General features: G+C 47.5%; 1 protein-coding gene across 1 annotated transcript in view; it reads right to left on the bottom strand.

Annotated features, from left to right (window-relative positions):
* LOC142312985 (uncharacterized) overlaps positions 1 to 17054 on the bottom strand; it is a 140146-nt gene extending 123092 nt beyond the window's left edge. The window contains 4 exon segments of the mRNA XM_075351974.1: positions 14410 to 14500; positions 16207 to 16304; positions 16388 to 16511; positions 16593 to 17054. Of these exon segments, the coding sequence (XP_075208089.1) occupies positions 14410 to 14500; positions 16207 to 16304; positions 16388 to 16511; positions 16593 to 16847 (568 nt within the window). The 5' untranslated portion in view covers positions 16848 to 17054.
* Positions 17055 to 20708: the final 3654 nt, after the last annotated feature.

The raw sequence follows: 20708 nt of genomic DNA, 5'->3' as shown, positions 1-20708 counted from the left end.
ATGGCGTAGGATGAAAATACCGACGCCTGGGACGTCGAAGACGCTAATTGCAGAGCAGAGTATGACCGCATTAATCTCAGACAGAGCAGCTGAGATAGCCTGGAGTGCCCACACTGCTGCAAAGGCTGGGGCAACGGACCATCAGACACTGCTACTACGGATCTAGCCGCCCGTCTAGAGACTGGAGGGCCACCTTGGAACACTGAGCCCAACCCTTAACCACGTCAGAGGGGAAGGGATAACGTGTGTTATTAATGCGTTTAGTAAAACGCTTGTCCGGGAAAGCCCTGTGCTTCTGGACAGCATCTCTGAAGCATTGAGAGCCACGTCCGGACAGAGTCCTGGGCTGCGACCTCCGCCTCATCCTCTAGAGAGTCCTCAAGCTGAGACTCTTGATGAAGTCGGGGAAGATTCTAAGCAAGCCCGCTTAGCCGGTCTGGGACTGCAGTCCGTGCCGGAGTCCCCCACGTAATAACTAGAGGTCCCCCCAGGAGCCCGCTGCGTCGCGGACCGAGCGGGGCCTGTGAGCGATCCCGCAGTGCCCAGGGCCTGTGTAAGGGGCCGGTCTGGGCTGCAAGCTTCTAGTATCTTAGAAGACCATATGTCCATTGACTGAGCCCTGGATTGTGAAAGTGACTCAGAGAGTTTTTCAGCAAAAGCTGCAAACTCTGTCCCTGCCGTCTGGACAGGGGACGCCGGCGGTTCTACCCGGGCCGAGTCCAACCAGTGCCCCAGGCTCCGCTGAGCGAGTGCCACATGGCCCGAGCAATGCTCACAGTGATCACTGAGTATGTACCGCCGAACTGTGAAGATGCATACAATATTAATTTAATATATATATATATATATATATATATATATATATATATATATATATATATTATATATATATATATATATATATATATATAGAGTTCAGCACTCTAGGTGGCCCAGCCCGATGGGAAGAAGCCACCTGGCTTACCGACCGCTCAAGCAGTGTGTGCTGCTTAAAAACATGGCTGTCGGCGTTTACTGGGGAAGAGGGGGCCGTGGGCGTAACCCCAAAAGTGCGGGAATCTGGAGTCCCGGAGTGAAAAGTGAGGGGGGCGGAGGACAGCCAAGTGTGCTCCAGCCCTCACTGTCGGCGTCAGACCGACCGTCCCGCCCCTCCCCCTGACTGGCAGGTCCGGGGGCGGGAGTTTAAGGCACTAGGCCGCAAAAGCCGGGGGCTAAAGTTCAAAACCTCGGCCGGCCAGCAGGCGCGGTCGGCGCGGTAGTCCCGTACTACCCCCGCAGTCGCCGCCAAGTCTGAGGCCAAGGTGCTCCATGCACCGTCCCCGAGGGGACACTGAGTACCTGTGCGGGGATCTGTGCCGTAGAGTGATTAGTGAGGGGGGCGGAGGACAGCCCAGTCTGCTCCAGCCCTCACTGTCGGCGTCAGCCCGGCCGTCCCGCCCTTCCCCCTGACTGGCAGGTCCGGGGGCGGGAGTTTAAGGCACTAGGCCGCAAAAGCCGGGGGCTAAAGTTGAAAACCGCGGCCGGCCAGCAGGCACGGTCGGCGCGGTAGTCCCGTACCAACCCCGCAATCGCTGCCAAGTCTAAATCCAAGGTGCTCCATGCACCGTCCCTAAGGGGACACTGAGTACCTGTGCGGGGATCTGTGCCATAGAGTGAATAGTGAGGGGGGCGGAGGACAGCCAAGTGTGCTCCAGCCCTCACTGTCGGCGTCCGACCGACCGTCCCGCCCTACCCCCTGACTGGCAGGGCCGGGGGCGGGAGTTTAAGGCACTAGGCCGCAAAAGCCGGGGACTAAAGTTAAAACCGCGGCCGGCAAGCAGGCGCGGTCGGCGCGGTAGTCCCGGCGTCATACCAATCACTGCAGTCGCTGCAGCGTCTGAGGTCCAGGTGCTCTATGCACCGTCCCCAAGGGGACACAGAGTACCTGTAGATGCAGGGCCCTGTCCCTGATGATACTCAGTCTCCTGTCCGTCAGATTCCCTCAGGGGCTGCGGAGGGAGCCCGGTCCCAGTGCCTGGATGACCGGATAGGATCCCACTTCTCCCAGAGCCCCTAAGGGATGGGGAAGGAAAACGGCATGTGGCTCCTGCCTGTGTACCCGCAATGGGTACCTCAACCTTAACAACACCGCCGACTCAGTGGGGTGAGAAGGGAGCATGCCGGGGGCCCTGTGAGGGGCCCTCTTTTCTTCCATCCGATAAAATCAGCAACTGCTGCTGACTAAAATGGGAGCATGAGTGCATGTGTGCCTCCTTCAACACAAAGCATAAAACTGATGAGCCCGTGATGCACGGGAGGGTGTATAGCAGAGGGGAGGGGTTACACTTTTTAAAGTGTAATACTTTGTGTGGCCTCCGGAGGCAGAAGCTATACACCCGATTGTCTGGGTCTCCCAATGGAGCGACAAAGAAATAAATGATGTTACAAAGCAAGCTTCCCAGACTACTTAGCTCTCTTCATCAACTACAAGATTATTTAGTTTTCCCCACTGAGAGTAATTAATCTTTATTCAACTGGCGAACACGGCACCAAACTAAGAATCTAGGACGTCACCAGCATCATTACCCTCCGCTTTCTCTTAGGGTTCCACCATACACATTAGATTTTTCTTCTCATGATTTTCTAAGTTGTCTGCACATTCATGGACGCTGTCATTTGACTTTTAAATTAGATTATATAGACCCCTAATTGCTCAGATCTCTAATCTGTAGAGGATAGTGTAGCGCCCCTGAGCCACTCAGGGCACTACAAGGAACTGCATGCTCTAGGACCTACCCTCTGGGACCTGGAGTTTTAGTGCCGATACCACCAAAGCACAACCAAAATCTTAATTTCCCACTCCACACTGGGTACAGAGGGTTAATCTGTAAGGGGATGGTCGCCTGGAGATAGGAACGAGTCCTCTGATTAGCCAGCCTAGTGGGAGGGGTCAGACAGTTAGAGAGAGAAGTTCAAGTGCACACAGTGAGGTGTGTGGACGTGTCCGAGCTGGTTCCGTGCAACGGTGACCCCGGGGGCACAGGAGACAGGTCGCCAGGGCGGGTACGACAAGTACCGCTGGGACCGGGGCACGCACGGGGCACAGGGCCCTAGATCAGAAACAGTTCCATATGGTCTGATAAATACCTGCATGGTGGAATACCTCTAAGGATTTCACTATACCAAGTAATCCGGGGGCATCAGCAGTAACATAGGATCAGGGTTTGGACATTTACCTCCCCACAGGGTACGCACTGCCCGCCATACGGAGGAGACTGATACTCCAAAAGGGACAGTCGGGCCCCAAATTCTTCAGGCTAAGGGACCCAAAAAACAGAGAGTGCCGGGGACAGAGCAATCTGGGTCACTACATTGGCACTGATACTCCTGGGACCTGAACCAGTGGACCAGAGGTCGGAGTGAGTAGACACTGTTCATTCAACTCTGTGTGGTCTTCATTATTGCACCTATATATTTCCCAGGCACAGCCCTACCTGCGGAGGGCCTAATACCCTTGCTGCAATTACCACCAACCCTGGGAGTACCCATATTTAGCAGCGGCGGTTCCCTATTTTTAACCACAACCCACAGGTGGCGTCACATGAACATTAACTTCATTATCCCTTGTAAATAGCCCCTTCCATTTCATTAAGCGTCCCCAGGGCAGGGGACTGGGCAACGGCCACCCGAAGTGACATTCCCATTTGCAACCGCCCGTGACCGAGAACCCCCTTCCCTGGGCGACTCAGCTTAACTTGGCGTCACGAACAGGATCCTACAAGAACCGTTAATCCAGGTGACGTGTGCCTTAACGATTACATTTAATGGACTGTTTGTGCAAAACTGACTGTCGCGATCTTTGATTAAACTGGCTGCGCCATCACTGTGGCAAAAGAGCATGAAAATACAAAAGCGCACGAGCACAAGTCCCGCCCACTAGTCCTGTTAGCGCAGGCGGAAGTCGGCAGTAACCTGACCCGGGAGCTCCCAGAGCGCCCAGTTCCCGCGAGAGTCGTGAGAGATAACCAAGGGGGAAACGAAAAAATGTCGGCACCGGATAATGGGAGTGTGGTTGCACCTTCCACGGCAGCGCAAGGAGATGGGAATGCAGCGGGACAGCTCCGGTGGCACAAGCAGCAGCACCCGCTGCCAGCCCGATAATGCCGATCATCTTACCGTATGTACCCGGCGCAGCCTGGATGCCCCAGTATGATGGCAAACCAGACGCTTTGCTAGGATTTAAAAAGAAAATCTGTACTATGTTGGACATGTATGCCATGACTGGTAAACAAGGAGCATCTGTACTGGGACAGTTAACAGGTGCGGCAGAGCTGGAAGTGGAGACCTGGTCGGATACAGACTGAGGCTCAATAAATACTATTTGAAAAACTCCAAATTGCTTTTGAAACCCGCACGGAGGCAGAGCACCGCATGGGATTCTATAACTAAACAGCTCCCTCAGGACAATATCAGAGATTATGCCTTGAGGTTGCAGGCAGCGCTGCGGACCCTAAAACTTGTAGACCCCATCAGTGACCCAGAAGAAAATAAAATGATCATCGAGCAATTCTTGCAGGGTTTACAGTCAGTGGAGGATTGCAAGCAGCTGTGGCTGTGGGCCCTGGAACATTCAAATGTGAACTTTGTTGTTCTTAAAGACCGGGCCATCAAAGCTTTGCAACCCCCTGAGGCCAATGACTCTACCCCGCAGCCCCCTTCTTTAATTGTGGCAAAGGCTATACCTCAGGTGGTGCCTCCATGTGCTCCCAGTGATCTGTGTTCCCAAGTGCAGCAGCTGAGCAAAGATGTGGCCAGAATCCTAGAGGTGATGCAGCTCCAGCCCGAGGTCAAGCAGGCGGAGAAGATTCATCTAGCTGACTGCCCAGAGGATGTCCCTTGGATGCGAGGAAGGAGAACCCCACCGCTTCGAGGGAGGAGCAGAGATCGCTACAGTGCATCTGGACAACCCATCTGCCGCAAGTGCCAGAAAGTCGGCCATCTCGCCAGAAAGTGTCCTTTAAACAGGCGATCCCTGGGGCCAAGGGACAATCCCCAGGAATAAGACAACAAGGCCAAACTGATTGGCGTGACCGGTATGTAGGAGGACGACCCATCATATCCATCACCTTAGGTGGGATTCCTACTTCTGCATTGTTGGACATCGGCTCGCAGGTTACAACCATATGTGCTGTATAAGAGGTTCTGGTCAGATGCTGAACTCACCCGGCCCCATGAAGGCCTTACCATCTATGCTGTCAACGGTTCACCAGTGACTCAGATTGGGTTTAATGAGGTGACCATAAAGGTGGGACGAGTGGAGCTGGAAAAACAAGGACTGATTATTGTAGAAAAGGATGCTAGTGATAAAAACCCTAAAATGAGTCTGGGGACAAATGTCATTGAAAACTGCTTGGGAGAATTGTTGTTTTTGCTCCAACAGATTGCTGAAACTGCAGGTGCTGGGCAGCAGAGGGTCCTGAAGCGAAAAATCCGAGCCCTCCTGCAGAGGCAACAGGTAAACTTGTCTGATGGGGAGATTGGCAGTGTACGGGTGATTGATGCTGGTCGTATTGTGATACCCCCGAGAAGTGAAATGATGATATGGTGTCGGGCGGCCATAGGCCTTAGCGGACAGGACTACCAGGCAGTTGTAGAGCCACTACACTCTGAGCACTGGCCCACGGTCTTGACAGCTAGAGGGGTAGTTGATGTCCGCAATGGGAGAGTGCCCGTGCGAGTGTTGAATTACAGGGATGAGGAGACCAAATTGCCCAGATATGCTACTGTTGCTAAATTATTCACTGTCACTGAGGAGTCCATCCAGGCAGCTGAACCCACAACCTCACCAGCAGACAGAAAATCACAGTACCCAAAATCAGCTAGGGGGTTGGTGCCAAGAACTGCATGTAGGTACTGACTCTACACCCTCACATCAGAAACAAGTAGTCTACCGAGTAGTACAAGAGTATGAGCAGGTCTTCGGCAAACATCCACTAGACTTTTGGAGGATAAAAGGGGTACAACATCACATACCCACAAGGCAACCATCCACTCATCAAAGAGAGATATAGGCCTATACCACCCACACACTTTCAATGTGCCAAAGAAATGTTGAGGAACATGAAGGAGGCAGGGGTCATTCGAGATAGTTGCAGCCCCTGGGCAGCTCTACTCGTTCTGGTTAAGAAAGACGGCACCATGAGGATGTGCGTGGACCACAGGCAGATCAACAAGATCATTCATAAGGATGCTTATCCATTACCCCGTATTGAGGAGTCGCTGGCCGCATTGAAGGCTGCTAACTATTTCTCTACCCTAGATCTAACCAGTGGCTACTGGCAAGTCTCAGTTGCTGAGGAGAATAAGGAGAAGACTGCCTTTGCTACCCCCATGGGTCTGTGCAAATTCAACAGCATGCCATTTGGACTGTGCAACGCACCAGGAACATTCCAGAGGCTCATGGAGTGTTGTTTGGGGCCACCGCAACTTCGAAACCGTCCTGCTCTACTTGGATGATGTGATTGTATACTCCAAGACTTATGAAGCTCATCTAGAACACCTAGCAGAGGTATTCAAAGCCCTTTCGAAGTATGGGATGAAGATGAAGCTCTCCAAATGTCATCTGCTGAAACCCAAGGTTCAGTACCTGGGACATGTGGTCAGTGCAGATGGTGTAGCACCAGATATGGATAAGGACACTGCTATCAAGCATTGGCCTAGGCCCACCACTGTCAAAGAGGTACGTCAGTTCTTAGGCCTTGTGGGATACTACAGGAGGTTTATCGCAGGCTACACCAAGATGGCAGCCCCCTTACAAGAGCTCCTGGTGGAACAAACCAACAAACCAAGAAGGGCAAGAATTTTGGTCCTCCATTCACATGGGATGAAGGAGAAGAAAACTCCTTCATACAGATGAAGTTGGCACTTACAGATGAGATTCTGGTGTATCCAGATTACCACCTTCCCTTTGTGCTGTACACGGATGCCAGTAATGTGGGACTGGGAGCTGTACTATCCCAAGTACAAAGCGGCAAAGAAAGAGTGATTGCCTACGCCAGCCGGAAGCTCCACCCTACTGAGAGGAACCCCGAAAACTATAGCTCCTTCAAGCTGGAGTTCCTTGCATTAGTCTGGGCAGTAACTGAGAGGTTCAATTATATCCCAATCTAAGATACTTAAAGTAGATATTAGCATAAAACCTTAGTTTTAACTACTTTTGTGTAAAATTATTTACTTTTATTATCAATATCAAATTACATACATACATAAACAATTACTTAAAATTAAGGCATAGGAAATAAAGAAGCGGGAAGGGGTACTTTCCCTGTCCTTTCCCTTCCTATACCACAGGGGGTTGGCGTCCTAGTCGCAATGACGCCCCAGTTCCACGATGAATCAGCCCCTATGCTGTACCCTCTCTGGTTCTAATTCAAGTGCACTAACTTCAAGGAGTGTAATATCCCAAAGCGATAACACCACAGAGAGAAAAGGTGCACAGTCCGAGGTGACTAATTTGTCTGTTTGTAGATAAAAAACAAAAACAAAGAATTGCTGTCCATTTGGTCGATTCTTGGACAGCAATTTTTTGTTTTTTATCTACAAACAGACAAATTCGTCACCTTGGACTGTGCACCTTTTCTCTCTGTGGTGTTATCGCTTTGGGATATTACACTCCTTAAGTTAGTGCACTTGAATTAGAACCAGGGAGGGTACAGTATAGGAGCTGAGTCATCGTGGAACGGGGGCGTCACTGTGACTAGGACGCCAACCCCCGTGGTATAAGAAGTGAAAGAACAGGGAAAGTACCCTTCCCCTCTTCTTTCTTTCCTATCTCTTAATTTTAAGTAATTGTTTATGTATGTAATTTTGATATCGATAATAAAAGTAAATAATTTTACACAAAAGTTGTTAAGACTAAGGTTTTATGCAGTAACTGAGAGGTTCAAACATTACCTGCCAGCTGCAAAATTCACTGTGTACACTGACAACAATCCTCTGACCCATCTGGATACGGAAAAGCTGGGTGCGCTAGAACAACGCTGGGTGGCAAGACTGGTGAACTATGACTTCGTCATCAAATATAGAGCTGGTTGCAAGAATGCCAACGCAGATGCGTTATCCAGAAAGCCTCACCAGTCTGATGAAGGGGTAGATGAACTAGAATAGATTGAGTTGCCAGCCTTCCATCGCCCTAACTTGGGAGACCATCAGCCCTACAGTATGCGTCAAGAAACAACATTAGATCCATTACCCCATCACAGATGGAAAGAGGTACAAGACAATGATCCTGCAGTCAAATTGATCAAAGAGCTGATAGTGCAACCAAACTCACATTTGGGTCCAGGAGCCCCACGAGAGACTCGGAAATTGTTTAAAGACAGGGGTCGACTGTATCTTCATCGAGGGAAGCTGTGCTGAAGCCTCACTAACCCTAACACACATGAGAGGGTTTGTCAAATAATAATACCAAAAAGCCATGTGCCAGTAGTCCTAGAAGCGTACCATGATCAAGCAGGACATTTTGGCTGGAAGAAACTGGAAGCCTTACTACGTGACCGGTTCTATTGGGTTGAGATGAGAGCCACCATAGAAGAATGGTGCAGAAATTTTGGTCCTTGTACCTGAGAAGACAGGATGGTAACTGTCAAAAGGCACCACTACAATCCATCGTTACTAAGCAGCCTTTGGAAATTGTTGCTCTGGATCACGTCAAGCTGACACCCAGTCGAACAGGTTACACCTATGCTCTAACAATGGTGGATCACTACTCCAGATTCCTGGTGGTGGTACCTGTCAAGGACTTAACAGCCAGCACTGCAGCTAAAGCCTTCCAAGCTCATTTCTGCAGACCTCACGGTTACCCAGAACAGGTGTTGACAGACAGAGGACCCGCCTTTGAAGCTGAAATCTTCAGGGAATTCTGTGGCTTATATGGATGTAATAAGATACGTACTACACCTTACCATGCTCAAACAAATGGAATCTGTGAGAAGATGAACCACCTCGTTATCAACCTGTTGCAGACCCTACCACTTGAAGAGAGAAATCTGTGTCCGGAGAAATTGCCTGATCTGGTAGATATGTATAACAACATTTCAGTAAGTTCTACAAAGTGCACTCCTGCAGATCTCATGAGAGCGAGACCTGGAAGACTACCAGTGGATCTCGAAATGGAGGTTGAAATGCCAGAAAATAGATCACCAGATGAAGATTGGGACACTAACCATCAAGCTCAATATAAAAGAATATAATATTATGTAGAGCAAACTTAAACTGCAGTCAAGCAAAACAAGAAAAAGACTTCAAAAAGAAGGCATGTGCTAATCCTTTTACGCCCGGAGAAACAGTTCTCAAGAGAAAAAGGAGAATTCATAAATTAGATGACCACTGGGAAGAGGAACCTTATGTTGTGCTACCTTCAAACTTAATCAGAAAACCTGTCTAATCAGTGAAGATCACGGAAAAAGTCAACTGTCTCACGTGACCTCTTAAAAAAAAATGTTCAGAACTACTGAAACCAAGAGAAGAAGTGCCAAGTCAACCTCAAGTTGAAGAGAAGAAAGAAAAAGTGATTCATACTGTCTTGGGAGACTTTCCAGAGAATTGGCCCCAGTACAATGGAGCAGTCATTGTACCAGTCATAACATTCCCACAACCTGTGGAAGAAGCAGTTCAAGAAGAACCCTCAGACCATACACTTGCAGGCCTACGAAGAACACGTAGACAATTGCCAAGTACACCTACAAACAGTAGTGAGACACTAACAACATACATCAGAACACAACAGGGGTTAGATGAGAGACCAGAGATACATAGATCAACCCGTAGCAATTTTGGTCAACCCCCACTCAGATACAGAGAGTAAGAGTTCTAAGAGAAATATGCAATTCATAAATGTAAATAATGGTATATAATGCCTTGAAAATGATAAGTGATGTTTTGAAAAATGTTGAAAAAAAATTGCCTGCATAATCCCTGAAGAAGTTACCTGATTTGCTGCAAATTAAAGAAGTTGTCCAGTTACCAAAACTGATTTTTTTTTTCCTCACAAATCTTGCTAATATGGGCCTCTCCACACATCTATTATGCTATTTTAGCAATATTACCTTTTATCGTGCTCTAGCAGCACATCCTCATTTCTGGCTCCAGCTCTGATGGAGTTTATCGCTCTCCAGGCTTCCTGGGTTCAGTTACTACAACTTCCATAATCCTTTGCAGTAACTAGCAATCTATCTCACACCCACTCAGATCTCCACCAAAACTGTTCCCTCCCCTCCTTCCTGTGTGCACTGCCCAATCATGGTAATAGAGCTTTTATCATTTGGTCTTTCTGATCTATTTCATAGTATATATTTCAGTATATATTTCTAAGCAATATACAGTTAGGTCCAGAAATATTTGGACAGTGACACAATTTTCGCGAGTTGGGCTCTGCATGCCACCACATTGGATTTGAAATGAAACCTCTACAACAGAATTCAAGTGCAGATTGTAACGTTTAATTTGAAGGTTTGAACAAAAATATCTGATAGAAATTGTAGGAATTGTACACATTTCTTTACAAACACTCCACATTTTAGGAGGTCAAAAGTAATTGGACAAATAAACCAAACCCAAACAAAATATTTTTATTTTCAATATTTTGTTGCGAATCCTTTGGAGGCAATCACTGCCTTAAGTCTGGAACCCATGGACATCACCAAACGCTGGGTTTCCTCCTTCTTAATGCTTTGCCAGGCCTTTACAGCCGCAGCCTTCAGGTCTTGCTTGTTTGTGGGTCTTTCCGTCTTAAGTCTGGATTTGAGCAAGTGAAATGCATGCTCAATTGGGTTAAGATCTGGTGATTGACTTGGCCATTGCAGAATGTTCCACTTTTTTGCACTCATGAACTCCTGGGTAGCTTTGGCTGTATGCTTGGGGTCATTGTCCATCTGTACTATGAAGCGCCGTCCGATCAACTTTGCGGCATTTGGCTGAATCTGGGCTGAAAGTATATCCCGGTACACTTCAGAATTCATCCGGCTACTCTTGTCTGCTGTTATGTCATCAATAAACACAAGTGACCCAGTGCCATTGAAAGCCATGCATGCCCATGCCATCACGTTGCCTCCACCATGTTTTACAGAGGATGTGGTGTGCCTTGGATCATGTGCCGTTCCCTTTCTTCTCCAAACTTTTTTCTTCCCATCATTCTGGTACAGGTTGATCTTTGTCTCATCTGTCCATAGAATACTTTTCCAGAACTGAGCTGGCTTCATGAGGTGTTTTTCAGCAAATTTAACTCTGGCCTGTCTATTTTTGGAATTGATGAATGGTTTGCATCTAGATGTAAACCCTTTGTATTTACTTTCATGGAGTCTTCTCTTTACTGTTGACTTAGAGACAGATACACCTACTTCACTGAGAGTGTTCTGGACTTCAGTTGATGTTGTGAACGGGTTCTTCTTCACCAAAGAAAGTATGCGGCGATCATCCACCACTGTTGTCATCCGTGGATGCCCAGGCCTTTTTGAGTTCCCAAGCTCACCAGTCAATTCCTTTTTTCTCAGAATGTACCCGACTGTTGATTTTGCTACTCCAAGCATGTCTGCTATCTCTCTGATGGATTTTTTCTTATTTTTCAGCCTCAGGATGTTCTGCTTCACCTCAATTGAGAGTTCCTTAGACCGCATGTTGTCTGGTCACAGCAACAACTTCCAAATGCAAAACCACACACCTGTAATCAACCCCAGACCTTTTAACTACTTCATTGATTACAGGTTAACGAGGGAGACGCCTTCAGAGTTAATTGCAGCCCTTAGAGTCCCTTGTCCAATTACTTTTGGTCCCTTTAAAAAGAGGAGGCTATGCATTACAGAGCTATGATTCCTAAACCCTTTCTCCGATTTGGATGTGAAAACTCTCATATTGCAGCTGGGAGTGTGCACTTTCAGCCCATATTATATATATAATTGTATTTCTGAACATGTTTTTGTAAACAGCTAAAATAACAAAACTTGTGTCACTGTCCAAATATTTCTGGACCTAACTGTATGTAGTATCCGGTCACCTGCACAACAAGTCCCAGAGTGAAGCAAGATAGTGACATATAGCACACTATGTGTCAGAGCAGAGCATGTCACCAACTGTCTCCACTCTGGGACTTGTTGTGCTGGTGACCGGATGCTACATGTCACTAACGGTCTCCACTCTGGGACTTGTTGTGCAGGTGACCGGATGCTACATGTCACTAACGGTCTCCACTCTGGGACTTGTTGTGCAGGTGACAGAGTGGAGCAAGTTGGTCCCATGCAGCGTCCGGTCACCTGTGCTGCTGTTAGGAGCACATGATCACACTGCCGACACCGCAGGCTCTCCTGACAGCTGAGCAGTGCACAGCGGGTAGATATTGTGATCACATACTTGCGTGACAGGGGGGATTTCAGCTGAAGAAACCCCCCTGTACTCTACACTGGCGCCCCGTACCTCCCACATCTGACGGATGCTAAGCGGCGCGCTCTTCACCCCTCCACACTGGAGCCCTCCGGATCCTCCCCTCGATGCTGGGCTGTAACGTGCAGTAGTCACCGCCCACAGCCCTGTCAATCAATGTGAGTGGCGCCAGTGTCCTCTGACGTAACCGTCAAGTTTGAGAGCCCGAAACTTGACGGGACGTAAGAGGATACTACCGGCCGCAGCACCAGGGGGTCAGAAGTGCAAATAGAGGCCAATGAAGAAAACACCTAAAATGGTAAGTTACACTCATAGAAAATAAAAAAAATGGGTGAACCACCCTTTTAATAATGTTTGATATGTTTGATAAAAATGGACCTTGGCTGCAGGACTGGCAGCAGCCAACACAAACTTGTGTACTGTAAATAGTTGCACCGAGTGTGCCTTCCAGAGTAATCCATCTTTTACCATCAGGACACTGATACCGCCACCAAGGAGAGGAAGGTTTGAGGAAACGTCTTGGATATAGGTGGCCCAGACCTGGTCACCAAAAGGACTGGTGACCTGCCTCCTTAGAGGGTTCTGGGGGCCGGGACCTTTTTTGGTAGTGGGTTGATGGGGAATGCTCATGGCTGCAACGTTCAAGTAAATTGCCTCCCCTGCGTGAGAAGACTGTTTTGTATTATTAACTTATACTTTTTTCCATTCAATAAATCTCTACTTTGCTTAAAGCCCGAGGACGTGCTGTGTTTAACCAAGGGGGAATGTAGCGCCCCTCAGCCACTCAGGGCACTACAAAGAACTGCATCCTCTAGGGGATGCAGGACCTACCTCCTAGGACCAGGAGTATTAGTGCTGATACCACCAAACCACAACCAAAATCCTAGTTCCCCACTCTACACTGGGCACACAGGGTTAATCTATAAGTGGATGGTCGCCTGGTGATAGGAACGAGTCCTCTGATTAGCCAGCTTAGTGGGAGGGGTCAGACAGTTAAAGAGAGAAGTTCAAGTGCACACAGTGAGGTGTGCGGACGTGTCCGAGCTGGGTCCGTGCAACGGTAACCCCGGGGTCACGGGAGAGAGGTCGCCAGGGCGGGTACGGCAAGTATATGTGGGACTGGAGCATGCACGGGGCACAGGGCCCTAGATCAGATGCAGTTCCATACGGTCTGATAAATACCTGCACGGTGGAATACCTCTAAGGATTTCACCGAACCAAGTAATCCGGGGGCATCAGCAGTAACATAGGATCGGGGTTTGGACACTTACCTCCCCACAGGGTCCGCACTGCCCGCCGTACGGAGAAGGAGACTGATACCCCAAAAGGGACAGTTGGGCCCCGAACACTTCAGGCTAAGGGACCCAAAGAACAGAAAGTGTCGGGGACAGAGCAACCTGGGTCACTACATTGGCACTGATACTACTGGGACCTGAACCAGTGGCCCAGAGGTCGGAGTGAATAGAGACTGTTCATTCAACTCTGTGTGGTCTTCATTATTTCTATATATTTCCCAGGCACGACCCTACCTGCAGAGGGCCTAATACCCTGCTGCAATTACCACCAACCCTGGGAGTACCCATATTTAGCAGCGGCGGTTCCCTATCTTTAACCACAACCCACAGGTGACGTCACATGAACATTAACTTCATTATCCCTTGTAAATAACCCCTTCCATTTCATTAAGCGTCCCCCGGGCACGGGACCGGGCAACGGCCACCCGAAGTGACATTTGCAACCACCCGGGACTGAGTACCCCCTTCCCTGAGCGACTCAATAAGATAGAGCCTACTTGTACGATCTGGCTGAAACAGATCTCACTCTAACAGAAGGGCGTCCAATGCCCAAAATAATGGGGACAGTTTTGGTTGGAGGGGCATATGGGGGTCTAGCAGCAGAATGATGGCCATTTGATAGAACTACACTGCTGATAAAGCAGCGACAGCCGGTGACTGAGAAGAATCTGTGAGTTCTCTGCATTTAGTGGTCACTACTCACCTGGGCGGTTATCTGTAGGAATCTCCTCTTTACACCGCTCATCACCCCTCACATATGTCTCTGTAGTATTAATATGGGTCAGCTCTTCACCCTGAAACAAATATTGTAAAAGTCACAGACAGATGGAGAAGTCACAGCTATGATCAGCTCTAATCCTGCCATCTCCACCCCTCTCATTACACAAGTATAAAACATATAATACTGGAGGCTAAAACAAGACTGAGCACAAGACCTTCACAGACGTCTACACTGTGTCCAGAGTTATTATGCAAATGAGCATTTTGATCAATTGATACTTTTATACATGTTGTCTTTCTCCAAGCTGTATAGGCTTGAGAGCCAACTACCAATTAAGTAAATCAGGTGATGTGCATCTCTGTAATGAGGAGGGGTGCGGTGTAATGACATCAACACCCTATATAAGGTGTGCTTAATTATTAGACAACTTCCTTTCCTTTGGCAAAATGGGTCAGAATAGAGATTTGACGGGCTCTGAAAAGTCCAAAATGGTGAGATGTCTTGCAGAGGGATGCAGCAGTCTTGAAATTGCCAAACATTTGAAGCGTGATCACCGAACAATCAAGGGTTTCATGGCAAATAGCCAACAGGGTCGCAAGAAGTGTGTTGGACAAAGAAGGCGCAAAATAACTGCCCATAAATTGAGGAAAATCAAGCGTGAAGCTGCCAAGATGCCATTTGCCACCAGTTTGGCCATATTTCAGAGCTGCAACGTTACTGGGTTATGAAAAAGCACAAGGTGTGCCCTACTAAAGAGATATGGCCAAGGTAAGGAAGGCTGAAAAACAACCACCTTTGAACAAGAAACATAAGCTAAAACGTCAAGACTGGGCCAAGAAATATCTTAAGACTGATTTTTCCAAGCTTTTATGGACTGATGACATGAGAGTGACTCTTGATGGGCCAGAGGCTGGATCAGTAAAGGGCAGAGAGCTCCACTCCGACTCAGATGCCAGCAAGGTGGAGGTGGAGTACTGGTATGGGCTGGTATCATCAAAGATGAACTTGTGAGACCTTTTCGGGTTGAGGATGGAGTGAAGCTCAACTCCCAGACCTACTGCCAGTTTCTGGAAGACAACTTCTTCAAGCGATGGTAGAGGAAAAAGTCGGTATCGGTCAAGAAAAACATGATTTTCTTGCAGGACAATGCTCCATCACATGCATCCAACTACTCCACAGCATGGCTGGCCAGTAAAGGTCTAAAAAATGAAAAAATAATGACATGGCCCCCATACTTCACCTGATCTGAACCCAATAGAGAACCTGTGGTACATCATAAAATGTGAGATCTACAGGGACAGAAAACAGTACACCTCTCGGAACAGTGTCTGGGAGGCTGTGGTGGCTGCTGCATGCAATGTTGATCGTAAACAAATCAAGCAACTGACAGAATCTATGGATGGTAGGCTGTTGAGTGTCATCATAAAGAAAGGTGGCTATATTGGTCATTCATTTTTTTTGGATTTGTTTTTGCATGTCAGAAATGTTTATTTCTAAATTTTGTGCAGTTATATTGGTTTACCTGGTGAAAATAAACAAGTGAGATGGGAATATATTTGGTTTTTATTACGTTGCCTAATAATTCTGAACAGTAATAGTTACCTGCACAAACAGATATCCTCCTAAGATAAGCTTTGATATTTATGATCCTTTTGGGTTGATTGAGAACATACTTGTTGCTCAATAATAAAAAAAAACTCTAAAAAACAACTTGGCTAATAATTCTACACACGGTGTATACATCATAGGGAGATTTCATGGCACCTTCTCTCCATCTACCTGATGATCCTGAGGAACATCGGGGTCTTCTTGTTTACAGTCCTGTGGGAGAAGAGGACGGGGACATCTCTCTGGTGCTGTCCTCTTACTGGATAGACCTGGAGGAGACACATACAGGGACTGAATTCATTCCTTACATACAGATAATTATAGGCCGTGTGTATTTAGTCCTGTCTATTACCTGGTGATGTGAGGGGCTGGGGAACACACATCATGACGTCCTTGTACAGATCTTTGTGTCCTTCTAAATACTCCCACTCCTCCATGGAGAAATAGACGGTGACGTCCTGACACCTTATAGGAACCTGACACATACAATGATACCGTCACCCCCGATCCCTTCATAGCGTTACTGTATAATGTCCCAGCATTCCCAGCAGTGTCACCTCTCCAGTCAGCAGCTCAATCATCTTGTAGGTGAGTTCTAGGATCTTCTGGTCATTGATGTCCTCATGTATCGGGGTGTGAGGTGGAGGCCCCGTGATTGGGCTCAGGGGTCTTCCCCATCCCTCAGACACAGGGGCCTGACAGCGCTCACTAGAGGTCTTCTTCACTACTGTGTAATCCTGGTTATGGAGAGACACAGTAAGAAATCTCACTCCAGACATTTCCAGAGTCCTCACCTCTCCAGTTCTGTCCATCTGTTATTCCCATAGATAAGATTGATGTAATGTGACGTCATCAGAATCTCACCTCTCCAGTAATCCGGAAGAGGATCTCTAGGGTGAGGTGTAATATCCTCTCCGCCATCTTGTCCCTGTCCATATCCATCCTTCACGGGGCAATCAGGAGAATTCTCTTCTATAGAAGATCTCCACTGAGAGGATCCGATATTGTAGGGACCTGAATGGGGAGAAGATGACGATGTAACATCATAAACAATCCGCTGTAATAATACAATTACTGGAGAGAATAAGGGGAAACATATAATGAGAACATTCTGGGGGAACATTATACTGTGTGGGAGCAGAAAGGGGCCGAGGAGCGAGGGCAGAAAGGGGCTGAGGACTGAGGGTAGACGGGTTTCCTCATTTCCGGCCTCTCATAGTTGGGGCGTCTGTATCTATCAGAAGAAAAGGAACAAAAACCTCACAATTCATAGAAATCAGCAAGAGAAAAACTCCAAGAAAGTCTCAGAGCTGAAGAGGTTAATGCCCCCTGCCCCAGTAATGGGGAATCTCCACACACCTCCTCCTGCAGAGCCGCACACTAGATATATGGTTGCTCTGTGCTTCCAGGACCTGTGATGATGTCACATGGAGGGGAGGAGTCAGGGGTCACATGATCAGCTCCTCAGTGTATGCAGGGCTCTGCTGTGCTGGGTGTCATGGTGCTGGATGAGGGGAAGGTTATGTGTGGGGTCAGGAGGGGTTTACAGTGTGGATGTAGCAGAGCCGAGTGTGTACGAGGTGTGCGGAGCGGAGCCGTGTGTGTACGAGGTGTACGGAGCGGAGCCGTGTGTGTACGAGGTGTACGGAGCAGAGCCTTGTGTGTACGAGGTGTGCGGAGCGGAGCCGTGTGTGTACGAGGTGTACGGAGCAGAGCCAAGTGTGTACGAGGTGTACGGAGCAGAGCCTTGTGTGTACGAGGTGTACGGAGCGGAGCCGTGTGTGTACGAGGTGTACGGAGCAGAGCCTTGTGTGTACGAGGTGTACGGAGCGGAGCCGTGTGTGTACGAGGTGTACGGAGCAGAGCCGTGTGTGTACGAGGTGTACGGAGAGGAGCCGTGTGTGTACGAGGTGTACGGAGCGGAGCCGCGTGTGTATGAGGTGTACGGAGCGGAGCCGCGTGTGTATGAGGTGTACGGAGCGGAGCCGCGTGTGTACGAGGTGTACGGAGCGGAGCCGCGTGTGTACGAGGTGTACGGAGCGGAGCCGCGTGTGTACGAGGTGTACGGAGCGGAGCCGCGTGTGTACGAGGTGTACGGAGCGGAGCCGCGTGTGTACGAGGTGTACGGAGCAGAGCCGTGTGTGTACGAGGTGTACGGAGCGGAGCCGCGTGTGTACGAGGTGTACGGAGCGGAGCCGCGTGTGTACGAGGTGTACGGAGCGGAGCCGTGTGTGTACGAGGTGTACGGAGTGGAGCCCATACCTCCCAACTTTTCAAGAAAGGAAAGAGGGACAAATTTTGACCACGCCCCTAGCCACACCCCTAGCCACACCCATTTGGCAGTAAGGGTCATTCAGCAGATGCCCCGGACTGTTCATTCATATTTATAGCAGTCAGAATTTTTTATATTTCTGTGTCACTATATGACATGCTTATTTGTGCCTATAAATCCGTGTTCACACGCTGCATAAATTCTGTTTCTTTTTGTTATTGTCTGCACCAAACTACACAATAACTATCTTCTCTGTTTTTTCCATTTTTGCTGCATTTTCTCCATTATTTAATGTGTTTTTGGTTCAGATGTGAATCTGCGTTTTTAAGTGTTTTTATTGTACAGAGAAGCTTTTTCCTGCATTTTTTTAAGCTCCACATAGAAACCTCCAGAGAAACCCCCCCCCTCCCCCCCGAAAACCACAGAATTCAGCGGCGTCTTTTCATGGAACCACATACACTTTACTTGGACAATTAAACACAGCAGAATAAATGTGCAAAGAAACAGCAGAAAAAGTGCAGCATTTACACTACATGTGAACACGGACTAATTGTCCAAGCAAAGTGGATGAGACGTCCTGAAATCTCCGCTCCTGGTGCGTGGAAAGACGCCGCTGAACTGTGCGGATTTGGTGTTTCTTTCTTTATAAGCTTCAGGATTCACATCAGCAACAAACATGTATCAAAAAAGGGGGACAATGTATAAAAAATACCGCAAACACGCAATTATCAGAGAACATTGTTATTGCACTCGTCGCGCGGACACCTGCAGAAAAAATGCAGCATTTACGCTATGTGTGAACACGGCCTCAGTGATCCATTTTTATTACATTTTTTATGGGTTTTAATAAAGAAAAATAATAAATTGCGCCTTTTTTTTCCCGCCATTTACCGATCCCCATAAATAATCTGATCGCTGTGTTGTTCAGGTCATTACGATTACAGGGACACCAAATATGTCCATGTTATTTGCTGATTTGTGATGTTTATTATTTTATAAAAAAAGTGCAATAAAATTACATTATTCTATTTTTTTTATTATTTTTAGTAACTTTATTAGAAGAAAAAAAATCCTCTTTTCCTCTCCCTCTATAATACAGGACATAGAGATGCTGCTCTGTACAATGTAGCTGTGTCCTGTGTAATCTGCTGTGTAAGAGGCTGCATTGTAGGTTCATTTATGTGAAATCCTCCCTCTGACATCATCAATCCTAGTGGCTCAACAGCTAGAGCAGCTAGGAAAGCTAGGAGGCTGCTGGACACAAGTTTTGAACGTTGCTGGTTTGAATCCAAGGTGGTGAAGATAAAAAAAAAATAAAAAAATTGTATTTGTATTTTTTTCCTCATTTCTTTATAGTAGTTTTATGGGAACAAATGAATCTGACTCTTTCACCAACATTGAGATACAGTATTTATCTATCTATCTATCTATCTATCTATCTATCTATCTATCGCTATCCCTCTATCTATCTATCTATCTATCTATCTATGATTCTATCTATCTATGATTCTATCTCTCTATCTATCTATCTATCTATCTATCTATGATTCTATCTATCTATGATTCTAACTATGATTCTATCTCTCTATGTATGATTCTATCTATGATTCTTTATATGATTCTATCTATCTATGATTCTATCTATCTATGATTCTATCTCTCTATCTATCTATGATTCTATCTCTATCTATCTATTATCTGTCGTGTATCTATATATCCCTCTATCATCCATCCCTCTATCATCCATCTATCCCACTATCATCCATCCATCCCTCCCTCTATCCCTCCCTCTATCTCTCCATTCATCCCTCCATTCATCCCTCCATTCATCCCTCCATTCATCCCTCTATCATCCATCCATCCATCCTTCTATCCCTCCATTCATCCCTCTATCATCCATGCATCCATCCCTCCCTCTATCCCTCCATTCATCCCTCCATTCATCCCTCCTTCTATCCCTCCATTCATCCCTCCCTCTATCCCTCCATTCATCCCTCTATCATCCATCCATCCCTCCCTCTATCCCTCCTTTCATCCCTCTATCCCTCCATTCATCCCTCCTTCTATCCCTCCATTCATCCCTCCATTCATCCCTCTATCATCCATCCATCCCTCCCTCTATCCTTCTATTCATCCCTCCATTCATCCCTCTATCATCCATCCATCCCTGCCTCTATCCCTCCATTCATGCCTCCCTCTATCCCTCCATTCATCCCTCTATCATCCATCCATCCCTCCCTCTATCCCTCCATTCATCCCTCCATCCATCTTTGCAGCTGAATAATCTGCTTTTGGTGTCTCACCTGCAGTATATAGGTCAAGATAACAAAATCTTCCTATTGCTTTCAATAGAGGCAGTAGCTCAGTGGTAAAGCTGCTGCCTTTGAAACAATGAACTCAC

The sequence above is a fragment of the Anomaloglossus baeobatrachus genome, chromosome 5, assembly GCF_048569485.1.
Source record: "Anomaloglossus baeobatrachus isolate aAnoBae1 chromosome 5, aAnoBae1.hap1, whole genome shotgun sequence".
Classification (NCBI taxonomy): domain Eukaryota; kingdom Metazoa; phylum Chordata; class Amphibia; order Anura; family Aromobatidae; genus Anomaloglossus; species Anomaloglossus baeobatrachus.
Note: the sequence above shows the minus strand (reverse complement) of the source record. Positions and strands in the feature narration are given on the sequence as shown.